Raw genomic sequence first — 14,887 nt, 5'->3', positions numbered from 1 at the left:
TGCACACATATGCGAATTGAAGTAAGACTTGTACCAGTTCCCAGTTGAAGCCTGTATGGAACATGCATTAGCAAGCAATAAAAATAACCATAGCAGTTGGTCCATGACCAAGTCATATTTCATTTTAATTGTGAAGCATCTCTTTGTGAACATTTGCCACCTTTACAGTATCTACCTGTCTAGCCGCCTACCTCATGGTGCGCTCATGGTCGTTTGATTAACTTGGTATGTACCAAAACTGGCATAGTATGACAATAGTGTGTGGCAAACATAAATGATAGGTCATGACATAAATGTCATGGCATGTTCTAGTGCAAGTCAAATCATTCAAGAGATGACACTCCAGGTAATCACTAGTGAGGCAATGAGAATGGAGGCACTGGTCGCTCCATTGAAGATTGCACAGTGTGTGCAGGTTGTCAACTTTGTTTTCATATTTTCTTTCGTGTATTTGTGAACAGGTGGTGACTGGCATTTGATGATGTCTTCCAAGGGTACCTATGTGAAATGTGCTGTACATTCTTGTGTGCTGTCTTTGTAAAGTGGTGTGATTCATCATCAGCTTGATAAACAAGGCATCTACATTCCCATATTCTAAGGATTAAAATCACGCTCGTACTTCAATCTTTCGTACCAGAGTTTTTTCGTACATGTTGTGTCTTGTGCGTGTTTCTGATCTTGCTTGAGGAGGGCTCCTTAACCTGTCGGTAATTGAAGAAGTCTTCTTGAAACTTTGTACAGCCACTTGAAGAAACACACCGGTTACTTGAAGAAGCAAGGCAAGAAATATTGGGCTAGGGACAAAGAAACAGCTGAAGAAGACTTGACACAGAGAGGGCCACTGCACTGATAGGTAGACAGAGTGTGAAGGCAATGAAGGGCATAGAGGTGAACTAGACACATGTCTAATTTGATACCCTCTGCTAGGCAAAGGGGATAAACAGGGGTTAAAAGAGAGTGGAAGAGAGAGAGAGAGAGCACTTGTTGGGCACACAGTTGAAGGTGCGCATAAATTTTATAATCAGTTGCAGAGACCTGTTGACCTTAAGTACTGTAGCAATGCCCTTGTCGTTTCCTTATTATTTTATATTTTTTATAATATCAGGCACCTAAATACAGAAAGAACTTGAGCGATTACCAGTACCTCAAGCCAAGATATAGAAGCCATGGACAAGTGGCAAGGGAGCAATAGATTAGAGCAGCAGTGAGCAGTGCATGTTAGGAAAAGACAGACTGAGCAGAGGACATGGTCAATACAGGATGGAAGACTGGATGTGTCCTGTCTTCTATGTTTACCTTGTTCTTCATTCTACAGCCAGTTTCCAAAATGAAGAGATTAGCCTTAGTCGTCATAAAGGATCTATAAAGGAAATCTTGTCTGCTGGTTTAGTGCTCTTGTCTGTGTCTCTCCTTCTTGTCCTTCTTGTGCTGATTGCTCTGCTGTATATCACATCCACCTGAAGAAACCATACTATTATGCTTTGCAGTCAATTACAGGTTGCCTCTTCTCTGACCTGACTTGGGCATTGTCATTCTTTTTCTTTCTGTTGCCCTATCAGTGAGCCACAATGTGTGGTGACCTTGGGAAAGACACCGCCACCGTGGCACAAACAAGGCAATTGGCCAGAGCTAGACTACACCATCCGGCGAGCTAGCCAATGGGCAGCTGCGTTTCGCAGTGTGGCTCACGGCAGCCCCAGAGGTTTGAGAACGAACATCTCTTCCTGCTGCTCGTGACAAAAACGCAGTAGTCACCTCTGTCTCAAATGTCGCGTGATGCATTGTGATGCATGTGCAAGGCGCACCATGCTCTCCTGTCAGCGAAGTGCACGCTCCCCGTTGCTCAACCCTTTTTTTTGCTTGTAGCAGCATGCTGCTTGAGTACTTCTGTGACTTTGTGGATGAGAAAATTGATGCCCATAATAGTAGAGAGTTGACATTCCTGGGCATTATTCTTTTTTTCCTGGTAGTGATCCTGCAGGAGTCTGACTAGGTATCACTGTACAGTATACCGTGACTGTTGAAATAGGGACATTCCCACCATGCCATTGTTGCATTGATGAGACTTCTGTATACGTGTGTGTTTCATGTGTTCATCTTAAGTTCATTGATTGCTCATTATGGAATTAAGTTTGCTTGGAGGCTGTACTGTGCATGATTCTAGAGGAAAGACTATGCATAGTGCTGATGTAAGGGCTTTCAGTATTGGTGTATGACTAGTGCCACAACCAGTGAACTGTGTGGTGCATGGTACTTGTGTACTGGAACTTTACTGGAAATCACCTAATGTAGTGCAATCAAAGCAGCATTGCAATGTTGCACTTTGATGCCCTTCATTGCCAGGTGATGATAAACACTGAAATTTTACTTGTGATGTTGTGATAATTGAAGGCCAACTTGCATCTCGGCATTGCAGTTAATCACTGCTTTAACTTTAATTGTACTCCAAGGTTGAGGAACATGTGATGCCATGGGAAAAGTCAGCTTGCAGTATTGGAAATGGAAGGTGACATTTCCATCCTACAAGCAAGATTCTTAGATATCAAACGCTGCCATCACTTTAGGCAAGAACATGAGAAATTTTGTTGGCACCCATTTTTGAAGCCTAGAGAATGTACCATAGCCTGCATTACGGTCACCGGAGCTATATGTGTCAGCTTATGCTGGTGAAAAAGTTTGAATGGCTCACTTCGTGCCTTAAGTTTTAACAACTTAGATAGCCATTTTGTTGAGCCACAAACACAGGCTGTAAGGTCAAGGTCTAGTAATATCTGTGATGGTCTAGGAAGCATTAGTCTGCACTAATTTATGTGCTTTTGGTGCATCCTGCACGGCTAACTTAACTGAGAGTGCACCTAGGTCTGTGCATGTATTAGCTTTACCATTTATTTGCACATTGCCCGCTGGCTGACCAATTGCAAACTTATGTCTTACTGTCGTAGTCATAGTCAAGCAAGTAGTATGACTCTTGTAGCTAAACTTTTGCCTAATGGTAGCACTTTACAGCAAATTTGGTTTTAGTACCATATTTTCTGGCATTAGTACCAGCTTTGTCCACAATGAATTCAACTGGGCGTCATCTGTCGTGACTCCACTCAGAAATGTTCTGTTCGACTGAATCAAAATAATGACACCATCTGCCACAGCTATGGCAAGAAAAAAGTCCTCTATAGCTGTGACAGAAAGACCCGCTGTTCTTTTGCAGTGAAATAGAAAGCTTCAGAGTGGTGTCGCCACAGACAACATGCATGATGTGTGCTGTCTGATTGTTATTTGTGGACGAAAGTGGCAATGCCAAAAAACATGGTGTTAAACCATGCTCACTGTGAAATCCTATCTTTATACGAAATTTTAATTGAAATCGTCCGGTGATTTAGCTGGGAAAGTCAGTACAGGATTGTCCACTGTTAAAGAGACCCACAAATTAGTATTGTGGTACCAGTTACTGTTCATTTTTGAAATGAAGGCCTTGGCCATATTTTTTTACCCATATAGTGTAGGTCGACCTGATATATCACATCAAGCACTTTTCTTTATGCAGTTGATAATGCATTCAAATTATGTTGAATCGAATGCAAATTACGTGTTCCCTTTATTAGTGGACCATACTGTGCACTTGTTTGAAGTTTTGTGCCCGATGCTTCCGAGCTCCGGTAAACTTAATTGGCCTCCAACAACTCGTTCTGCAGGTTGAACGATGAAGCTGTCAGGGTCCTGGAATCGCATGCCGGTGAGCACAACTTTCCAGCATCCCTCTTATTTCTAAATGCGTAATGGCCTTTTTAGGGTCGTTAAACTGGGTTCAGTGCTCAGCAGGCAATGGTACGGAAGTTAACAAAGTGGTGCGATCATTGAACCCTCACTGCGTTTCACAGTGCAGGTGTTTCTCACGTGTGACACGTTGTATTGAATAACTAGTTCTATTAACTAAGCACTTTTTCTGAATCGAACAAACCAACTACTCCATATGTTGCGACCACACCCTTTAGGCATTCATTTACGTCAAATAACTTATTTAGCCAACTTCACGCTTTCGGTATGCCACATGCTATGTTTCATTTGAGAGCACAAGCAATGTGCTGTGGCATCTAGTCGCAGAAACACATTACTCCACTCGTTTGGCAGTTAATAGACAGTTTTAGTTTAGCGTACGCTATAGCATTGCATACACTATAATATGGCAGGTCGTTACTGTGCATGCGCGGAACGCTAAACGACCCCTTGCGTATAGCGTACGCACGCTATTTCTCAAATTTAGCGTTAGCGTCCTTGCGTGGTTTGCATAGTTTGCGGAAAACATGGCGGCGGTCTCAGCTGCCCGCTTCGGATTGAATTGGGTGTTGCCTTTGTAAAATTCACTTTGTTCATAGCAAATGACTGTGTAAACAGCTTTTGCTTAGTCTCGGGCCACTTTGACTACAGAGTATTGTAGATAACCTTGCGCAGTTTTCGAGATTGCTTCTCGTTTCGAACGAGTCGAAGTCTAACGAAAGATACATTCGAGATGTCAGCGCCACCTATCGCTCCAGTCAGAAGATAGCTGCACGACGGCATATGGCCTCCGAGTTCTGAACATCTCGCAGGGCAACTAAAACTGTAACAAGCGTGTGCTGCTTAGCGTACACTATACTATAACGTAGAGCGTACGCTGTAAGTTGCGGACGTTTAACAAAAACTGTCTAATAGGTTCATATCTGCAATGTCTTCCATTTAATAAATACATTGTGTATTGTGACGTAAAGGTATGAGACTTAACATTACCTTGAAATACATGAAAAGTCTTTCACACATCACACTATATTTTGGTTGTGAATGCAAACAGTGAAAGAAGTCTCTCATTACTTTCATAGTGTTGTTTGCATTGTATGAGACTGATTATATACTACTTAGACTTAGCACTGGTGTTGAACATGCAAGAGGTCAAGAAACTTGAAGGAAAGCACAGGAAGAATGTTTGGCTCTGCGTTACAGAAATTACCACGCATGACGATATCTCAAATGCCAGAGCATGAGTGGAGGATCGCAGCGATAAAGATTGAGTAGCATGTAAACCTATTGACAGCATGAACAAAGGGTTTTGAAAAGATGCTTTGGGTAGGAGATGGAATATATGATGACAGAGCAGCACAAAAAAAAAGAAAGAAAAATGTGAGAGAAAGTGGCATTACATTGTTCACGCATGGAACTGCCTTTGTGTGCATGTACTGGCTCGCATTGCTTTGGGTTTGTCCATTGCTTTTTGCCCCTTTGATTCAGAGGCCTCTCTGTGCTGAATTCAGATATATGTTCACCTTACCAGACATTTAGCTTAACCTATAGAGAGATAAATAAAGGTGCCCTCAAAGGGTTCACCTTATCCGAAACCTTCATTTAGCTGTTTATGTTAAGGGGAATTCATTGTGTATTAGAAAGATGCAGTTGATGGAAGCCTTATAGTTGCTGCACATTTAAAACCTCTTCAGAGAAGCGCGAAGACGCTGGCCCACTTTCATAAATTGACATGTTAAGGTTTTCCTGTGGTTCAGGGTACCGACAGCATCTACCCTCGGCCTGTAAGAACGCATTGCGTGCTGCTGCAATGTGCTTGTCCACAAATTCGGCTTGTGTGATGTTTTTCAGGGGCTGCGTCTGTGCTGGCTCTGGCACAGCAGGTATGTTGGCTGCATATATTTTTTAAATTTGTAGTTCGATATATTTTTGGTTTTGTCCATTCTGTGCGAAATTGCTCTGCTGGAAACTAGCTGTAGCTTCAAGATGTGCCATTTCTAGCCCTGTTCCCTTGTTCTCTTTACCAACTGGCTGCACGTTTGTAGAAACCATGAAACAATTATTCAACATTGCCAAATAATCATTGCTAACTAGGCCCTAGACGTTGCATTTGCAAACAGATGTGGCAAATATCATTTCTTTACCTGTGACAGCAAGCTTCACAATATTGCTCGAGAGAGCACCTGACCTTTCCTTCCTCTTCTTTAAATCATGTCAGTTCTCATTATTATTGTGGTGTCCTTATAACGATGTTGGCTAATAACTAGGTTTACTCAGGCGCCACAATAGCCCTTTGGCAAGGCTAAAAAATTTGAAATGTCCAGGCTAATGCAGCAATGCCACCATTTTGCTCGTGAATAAAACTACTGTGCCATTAGCATAACTTAGCACAACTTAACATAACTTAACTGTAGCATGGAGAAATGCTGTGGATGTCGGCTTTATTACTTTTCTTTAGATAGTATTGTTAAGTTCCAGTGTCTTGTCGCTGAGGTGTTACTGGTTATAAAATCTATGCAATTTTTATATGGTAAATGGTAAAAAAGTTGAAACCTTTTGTTGGTTGGTTGATTGATTGATTAGCTGCTGCTTTTATTTCTGCCCGTTCAGAGGTCCTAAAGTCTAAACCTGACTATGCTTTCATGTGTTGTCCTTGTGCCGTTTGCAGGATAGGCAGCTGGTGTCTGCCCTCGAGGACATCAGCCCAGAGTCGGTAAGTGTCCTAGCGCCATCTGTTCTCAGACTGCATAGCAAACTTGATACCTCCTACCTTCTTACATGCATAACCACATGAAGCCAAGAGACAATGAAGCCATGGAAAGCATATTGGAAATTACAATGGGGTTTAAATTAAAACTATGGGACTATGGATGGCTAATGCTCCCAGGGTCAGATCTTGTATGCATACAAAAGTGCCAAAGCAAATGAGCTGTCACCGTAGCTCAATTCATAGAGTATCGCACGCTTAATGTGGAACATATGGGTTTGGCTCCTGCAGGTGTCAAGCTGCCTTTTCGTCCCGTTTCATTTCCCCCTTTTCTTCTACTTTTCACTGTAATCCAACCGAAAATGAAGACTGTCTGTTCTTTTTTTGCTTTCTTGCTTCATTGTGATCTCCGAGTGTCACTTCTGTCCATCAAAGGTACAACGCGAAGAGACGTACCTACCATCATGAAAAAGCAAGCACACAAAGAAATTCGAGCTCTTATCAACTCCAGCAGTTTTCTCTGTAACTTGTGAGAACATTGCAATACGAAAACAATGGGGCTCTATTCTGTACTGCAACTGCTTGGAGAAGAGGCATTGAGCATTTCATTGCAATTGGCCTCCTGTTACTTTTCACGCTGTAACAAATGTTGGGGCTGGTCTTCCCACGATACTCCATCATACAAATCGTTTGCAGCACTGTGGAAACGGTGGGACTACTTAGCCAATAGGAAGGTCGGGTGCCCCTCAGTCTGTGTTCATCAGCTTCGTGTTGTCTGCTCAGTGGCTTCTGAACTCCCGGTACACGACGGGCATTCGCAAAGGTCTTGGCATCTTACGTATCGCTGTAATGTGTCATGCTCCGAGCAAAAACAATTCTAGAATCCTGCCAGTAGTGGTACAATTATCTCGGGAATTATATTTTGCTGTGCAATGATATTGCTTGTGTACACCTCCTACCTTTGGCATTGGCAGTTGTGCAAATGACTTGCGAGGTGGAGTATAGTCGCATTTTTTGTGCTGTTCTCATTGTGAAACATTTCAGCATGCATTTGTTCTGTTCCAGCACATTTAATTTCCAGCCCTGGTTGCCATGTTGAAAAGAGGCAAGATGTATAAATACTTGTGTAGGGAGACATGCTCACACGTTGCATGACTGTGGTCACTCAAAATCAACCTAAAGCTCCCCAGGACAGCGTTGTGACTTTGGAATGGTGGGGACAGCTGAAAGAAAAAACTGCCTGGCAAGTGTTTGGACAATGAAAGTTTAGTTGTCACGAAACTGAGTTCTTTGCGGTGCTGAACCAGTGAAAGTCTGCTGCTCAGAATCCAGACTAAGTGTTTGCTAGTCTTCAGTTTACAAGAAACGGCAGATATGCAGAAATGAGGCGCGAATGGTGCGTGCTTTAAGCTACGTTTGTGCCATGACATGCTGTTCATTCAAGCTGTCGTTGAAGCACCTTCCTGTCCCGAGTCCAGCCCCAAACATGCAGGAGTGACATGTCGTCTGTGCTCTGCAGGCATACTCGTTCCCAGAGGATGTGGTCCGGGAGCAGATCCAGCTGGAGCTTCAGACACTCAGGGCACAGATCACCAAGAGCCAGGCTGTACTCACCTACCTCGTAAGTTGATTACTTCTTTTTTACCGCAAAGGTGTTAAGGGGAGTTACACAATAGTTGCACAGCAGCGATGAAGGCCGATGGCAGCATGGTTAGTACCAACTAACCATGCTGACCAACCATGAAAGGTAGTTCCCATTCACAAGTCTGGTGAAAGACAACATATTGGAAATTATCGGCCAATTTCACTCACGTGTGTATGCTGCAAACTACTTGAACACATAGTTTCAAAGTCAATCTACACCTACCTTGAAGACAAGAAAGCTTTTTTTCCCAACCAGCACGGATTTTGGCAGCACCTTTTGACTGTCACACAGTTGATAGAAACGATCAATGATTTTACAGCTTCCTTGAACAATAGGAAGCAGGTCGACGTTATATTTTTAGATTACTCGAAGGCTTTTGATCCGGTCATACATAACGAATTAATTAAAAAACTGATGGAGATGAATATAAATTATGATGTTATGTGAATCTGCTCATATCTTACAGATTAGACACAATACGTTGAAATAAATTGTAACAAATCTAACCAATTAAAAATAACCTCAGGCGTTCCACAGGGATCCGTTTTAGGACCACTTCTTTTTCTAGTTTCATAAATGATATTGCTCATCAGATAAGTAACAACTCGCCTAAACATCCGGTTATTTGCAGACGATTGTTTATTATATTGTGAAATCAATAACCAAAACGATCAGGTGTCACTTAGTCAAGCCCTTAAAGCTGTAGAAGTCTGGCCGCAAAAAGTAAAATGAAAATTAACGAATCTAAATCAGTCATGCTTAGAGTTACAAACAAAACAAAGCATGTTATTGAGTGTAATTATGAGATGAACTCAACAATTCTAACCGAAGTTGAAACGATAAAATACCTAAGTTGAACAATTTCGAAAGAATTAAGTTGGAAATCACACATAGACAGAATTTGTGGAGCTGCAGAAAAAAAATTATGGTTCCTTCACCGAAAATCAAAGCTAGCAACCACGCCTGTCAAACTACTTGCATATTTAACTTACATTAGTCCGACGTTAGAGTATGCCAGTGTCGTTTGGGATCTGTTTCAATCAGGATTAATAAACCGCATTGAGAAGATAGAGAAAATCTGCAAGGTTCATTCTTTGCAGGTATTATTGTACAGACTCTGTTTCCGAAATGCTTTGGTTGCTTGATTTGCCTCCACTGGCCCAACGGAAGAAGTTCGCTAGACTTAAATTTTTTTTTTTTTTGTTATCAAAAGGCCACTTCAATATGGAAACCACACCCTATCTTGCTCCCAGGCAGGCAATAAACGTCAGGTCAAGCAATCATTGCATGTTCTCAATTCCAAAAGCATATCTGGACATGTACGCTTATTCATTTTTTCCGCGAGCGATTAAGGAATGGGAACAGTTTGCCGGCATCTGTTTTGCAGTTGAGTAGCATTAAAATCTTTGAGGAATGGGTTAAAAACCTTTTATGAAATTGAATATTAGTAGTGTTGTGCAAACGTTGTCACAACATTCTAGAAATACATACAATAGTCTCTTTTATGCTGCTTCTGATATCACTGTCACAATGTTACACACATGTATTTCTTAGCCAGAATATTGTATTTCTATTTGGTTATGTTTTGCATTGTATTTCCAACATTCATTGCTTCATGTCCTATTTACGTTTGTAAGGTGTTTACATTTTTTTACGCTACGTGCAAACTTGCTGTACCCACCCTGTTACGGCCAAGACGGCCAACAGTATTTGAAAATAAATAAATGAATGTCAAAGAAGAGCCAGAAATGCAGCCTGCATCGAAGCTCTTAATTCGCTCTGAAACCCAGTTATCAAGAGTTATAGAATAAATGTTATGTAGCACATAGGTCACTCGAATAGACAGCGTCTTTACACGACTTATGTTAGCGAGTTATTCGTAGTTTTTTGTTTATCGCGTCACATTTCACCAGCTCCACACTGGAGGGCTAGTCTGGTACACATACACAAATACACAAGAAAATGAATGGAGGAAAGGCTGCTTCAGTAGCTTTATTGGTAAAGCACTACATGGGTAATGCAGGTGATGTTGGTTTGGTTTCAACCTGTAGCAAGTTGGCTTTTTATTCATTTGTTTACATTTGTTTATTATGTTTCTACATTTTGGTTGAGCATAAGTAATTTCACCTATGTTTTATCCTGCTTCATTGGCTGTTTTCTTTTTCATACAGTTGTAATTAACTTTCTGCACTCTTAGATTTGCCTCAGGTATCATTGCTTGACTTCGTTGTTTGGACACTCTTTTGGGCAAATCACTTGAATCCTTCCTTTGCACTTTGTAGCAGAGCCGTGGTTCAAGGTTACCTCTGCACCCATCGTCTGAGTGTGCGACCATCGATCGCAAGGCCCTAGTTCCACACCGTGGGTACTCTGAAGAAGGTTAGTCTGTCATTGGAGGACATTGACACCTGTTCTGCTTACTGTTGTGCAGTCACTGATGTTGTTAACCTTGTCAGTGTGGCATGGATGTTTAAATGAGTGCAGCCATCACATTTCGCACTTGTGATTTTTTTTACTTTTAAATAATGATTTGAACCCTCTAAAAGTCTAAATTCTGGTGGAAGAAATGCTGGTGTCGGGGAGCATCTTAATTCACTTACCATAACACTTGTTTTGATATCCAGAATGTGGATGCATTATGATGTCATGATACACTGACCTGGCTCGCTTTGTTTTTGCGATTGCCGCAGCTGCCACAGGTAAGCGCAGCCATACAAAACACATGCGGCACTCTTGTGCGTATTCTATGAGCTACCTCGTCATAGCCAGCCTAATTGCCACGTGACGTCAGTCACTATTGCTCTGTGTCATGACTTTATGATAATGCCAGTAATGCCAGGTCTGCTGTTTTGAGACTAAGTTTAGTATAAAATTACCATAACTTGGAAGTGTTTCCCAACCTTTCTACTCCCTAAGAGTTGTCATTTTACATACGACATGCATGTGACAGAGTTCACAGCTTCTTCAAAGCTTCTTTCAAAGGGCGTTGCAGTAATTTTTGATGACAGTAAATCAGTTTGCACAGTTGCTAGACAGTGCTGCCATAAACTTCTAGAACAACTTGGTGGGCTCATCCTATTCATGCTTTCTTGTATATTTTGTTTATTCACACAGTCGGTTATGCTATGCACTTTCTCTACATGCAGCTGGAAGCCAACAGCTTCACTTGAAAGGCTGCCTGCTCTCTCCCCTCCAACTTTTCATACACTCACCATTTCATATTTAAAATGTTTGCCTTATGTTTATGGGAAGATACATACTATAAACACTGAAGGCCTTTTGGCACAGTTCTTCAGATGTCACGAGGAATTGGTGCTTTGGGCAAAATTTAAAGGGGCAAGTGGAGGGCATCATTAGAGTGTCATGATGATGATGATTTATTGGCATCCCTTTTGAAACTGGTCAGTGACAGTCGCCTAGTCTGCTTGAGTTGATCAAGTATGCTTTTCAGCCTAGCATTTTTGTAGACGTCACCTTAATCTTTTTTTCTCTTCCTCAAAACTTTTCTATCTACCTTGTACCACTACTTATGCCTGTAATGATTCAGTCATATCAATCGCTTCCATGATTTTTTCCTCCAATACTCTTAACATCCCTTGCTTCTCTTGACTGCTGACTGGTTGGTGCCTTCCGTCCACTTTAAATGCTAGCACTTCTGGAAGGTGTACGTTACCAGCACCGGTTGGGTGGTGGTACCATCTGGTGCTAAGGAATGAAACCACTCTGTTGGTACCATGACCTGTGGGATAGGGTGATGCAGTGAGAATGGCAGCACATGATCTTGAGGTCGTGCCATTGTGGAAGCTCACTGCAATGATGGGCAGAGCATGGTGAGCATGCTTAAATGCGCACTACTTTGAGGCACTAAAAGGAGGAAAAGAGGCAACTTTAACATGCTTTTGGAGAAAGCATATGCGAGGAGGTTGCTCTAAATATGCTCAAGTAAAACTCTTGCTTGGGCTAGTTGGTTCATGTTTGAATTAGTAAAGGCAAGGCACAGAAGACCAGGACTCAAGAAGAAGAATGCGAAGAAGAACGCAAGAAGGCGCTGGTCCTGTCGTTTGTGTTCTTCTTGAGTCCTGGTCTTCTGCGCCTTGCGTTTACGAATTCAAGCTCTAAATACTAGACATACTCCACACCTTTCTCAAGGAGATTTAGAAACTTTACCAAATGCTTCTCATGTCTATAAAAGAATGACACTTAGCAAACGTGAGGGTTTACTAACACTTATAAGACCTTTTCGTGCGATACTAAAGTTAGTCTAACATATTACTGTGGTGTGACAACAAAATTTGGGGACATTATGTCACTATGGGACGTGGCATAGGGAGGTTTCATGTTGCACTTCCATGTGGTTGTCACCGTGATCACATAGACAAAGCGAGTCAGTGTATCATGACGTCATCACACGTCCACTTCCTTGGTATAGAAAGTGAATCCTGTTTGCAGGAACAAGCAATAGCAGTCAACTGCTTAGGCTACTTTAGAGCTTGTAACTTTTTCTCTCTTTTTTTTCATTCTAAGGTTTAGACATGTTTAAACTCATATAATGCAGACTCATAACAAGTAATGTCATATGTCGTGTCAGTACTCTTTTAATACAGTTGAACCTCAATTATAACAAATGTAGGTAAATGTATTATCAGATTTAACAAAATAAACAATGTTTCGTGCCAATATCAGCACATGTCAGTTATATGCTGATAGCGAATCTCATATGTAACGAATGTATTTTCGTTTCAAATGCAACTTCAGTATAAGGATGTTTGAATTTAATGCTATGCTCTATGTGCTGTGCCAAACTTCCATTAATGCCATGAATGTGAGAGCTGATGTCAAACAGCAATTTGTCACCATGTTTGTGTTGCCTGGTGACATATGAGAGGCTGTTCTTGTTTGTTTTTATTTTCGGCTGTCCTGACTGGGAGAGTAGTTCTTAAAACAAGAAGAAAACGAGAATGTTGAATGCCAGCTTTCCTCACGCAGGTGTCCACCCTGATGACCGCCACTACGACACCTTAGAGACGCATCGTAACAGGAGGCCTTCGGGTTGCAATACTTGCGGGTAAGCTGACCGGAAATATGCTTTCTTATTAGTCCTTTTAGTGCAGTGTTCTTGAGGAGTGCCTTAATACGAAATTCTACATTTTTAGCACTACTTGTATGGAGTAGATTTCCTATGTTGACTTGTTTTCACGATACAGTCCAACCTTGGTAAAGCGAACATGGATATGAGTTACTGGATATAATAAAGTAAATAAAATTTGGTTGGCCGTGTTCGGCTTTAATGAGTATTCTGCTGTTATCTAACGAAACCGAAAATGCAAGATATGAGGCAATGCCAGTTTTAGCAAAATGAATAATATTTGTTTGCTTCGCAGCTCAAAGTATGTATTCTGGTAGTAAAAATGGCAACTACAGTAGAACCTCGTTTGTAGTCATCACATCAGTGAGGTTCTGGCGCCAAACTTTGCTATTGAAAATGTAAGAAATGACCCAATGCACTTAGTCTTCTTTTTTTACCAGTTAATTTGTCCCTGGAAAACACCATCTTCCGGCACGAATGTTTAGCATATTGCCCAAGAGCGATCATATGATACATTTTCCAGCCGCTAGATTCCATGTAGACGAAAAAAAAAGAAAAAGGTGAGAGGCACATGTCAAGAGGAGTAGGTGCCCATGACAGCTTTTCTTATCAGCTTCTTATCAGTGTCACATGAAAATAGTGCGACACACTCGGCTTCATATTCTTGTGCCTGCATATCTCCTCACAAATAGTTGCACATCACCATTCACAGATGTCGCTGCGATAAATAGTTGGGATAAATATCTTAACCTATCTGTTTTACAGTGTGTGCGGCATAGCACCATCGGAAGTGCACTGCACACATTTAATAGGTGATAACCAGAAAGCGCTGCCATTTCCGCCTGCAGGTGGTACGAAGTGAGCGTCGTGTATAATTCTAGTGGCATCATGGCATCGTAGTCTGGCGTTGCCTCATAAGCTCGATTTCGTTTCGGTTTCATCTTAAAACAACAGCATGCGTCTCGGGTCGCTCGGCCCCGACGAGCTCAACACACATCAGCGTCTCATGCCGCGCCAGTTCTCGTCGAGTGGGCACATCATAACTTCCCGCGGAAATTCTCCACTCGAAGAAGCAGCTGACCTAAGCGGAATTCGGTGAATGCGAACGTAAGCTCGCCGAAGCCACAAAAACGACAACATGCACCTCAAGCCAATCAGGCTCCACCAGAACCAAGAGTGTCGGCATCCGGAGCTGCAATGATCGCATTACGTAGATAGACAGTTTTAGTTTAGCGTACGTAACTATAGCGTACGCTATACGCTATAATATAGCGTATGCTAAGCAGCGCACGTTTTCTACAGTTTTAGTTGGCCGGCAATATTTTCGGATCTCAGAGGCCATATGCCGTCGTTGCGGCTATTTCGCGGCTGTAGCGATAGGTGGCGCTGACATCTCGAATGTTTCTTTCGTTAGGCTTCTACTCGTTCGAAACGAGAAGTGATCTCGAAAACACCATGAGGTTATCCATAATACTCTGTCGTCGAAGCGGCCTGAGACTAAGCGAAAGCCGTTTACACAGTCATTTGCTACGAACGAAGTGCATTTTACAAAAGCAACACCAAATTCAATTCGAAGCAGGCAGCCGGGACCGCCGCCATGTTTCCCGCAAACTCCGCAAACCCCGCACAAACGCTAACGCTAACTCGTTTGCGTTGCGTACGCCCGCTATACCCGCTATTT

The 14,887-nt window shown here is 42.0% G+C and overlaps 1 protein-coding gene across 7 annotated transcripts in view; it reads left to right on the top strand.

Annotated features, from left to right (window-relative positions):
• Window positions 1–14,887, top strand: part of LOC142563919 (uncharacterized) — a 253,141-nt gene that overhangs the window by 112,693 nt on the left and 125,561 nt on the right. For all 7 annotated transcript variants that reach the window (XM_075674643.1, XM_075674639.1, XM_075674642.1 and 4 more), the window contains exons 17-22: window positions 3,690–3,730; window positions 5,620–5,651; window positions 6,437–6,481; window positions 7,995–8,096; window positions 10,403–10,499; window positions 13,107–13,185. In XM_075674643.1, coding sequence (XP_075530758.1) covers window positions 3,690–3,730; window positions 5,620–5,651; window positions 6,437–6,481; window positions 7,995–8,096; window positions 10,403–10,499; window positions 13,107–13,185 — 396 coding nt within the window. The remainder of the gene's footprint in view (window positions 1–3,689; window positions 3,731–5,619; window positions 5,652–6,436; window positions 6,482–7,994; window positions 8,097–10,402; window positions 10,500–13,106; window positions 13,186–14,887) is intronic.

Source organism: Dermacentor variabilis, chromosome 11 (assembly GCF_050947875.1).
Source record: "Dermacentor variabilis isolate Ectoservices chromosome 11, ASM5094787v1, whole genome shotgun sequence".
Classification (NCBI taxonomy): domain Eukaryota; kingdom Metazoa; phylum Arthropoda; class Arachnida; order Ixodida; family Ixodidae; genus Dermacentor; species Dermacentor variabilis.
The sequence above is the reverse complement of the archived record's forward strand: the minus strand, read 5'-3'. Positions and strand labels throughout refer to the sequence as shown.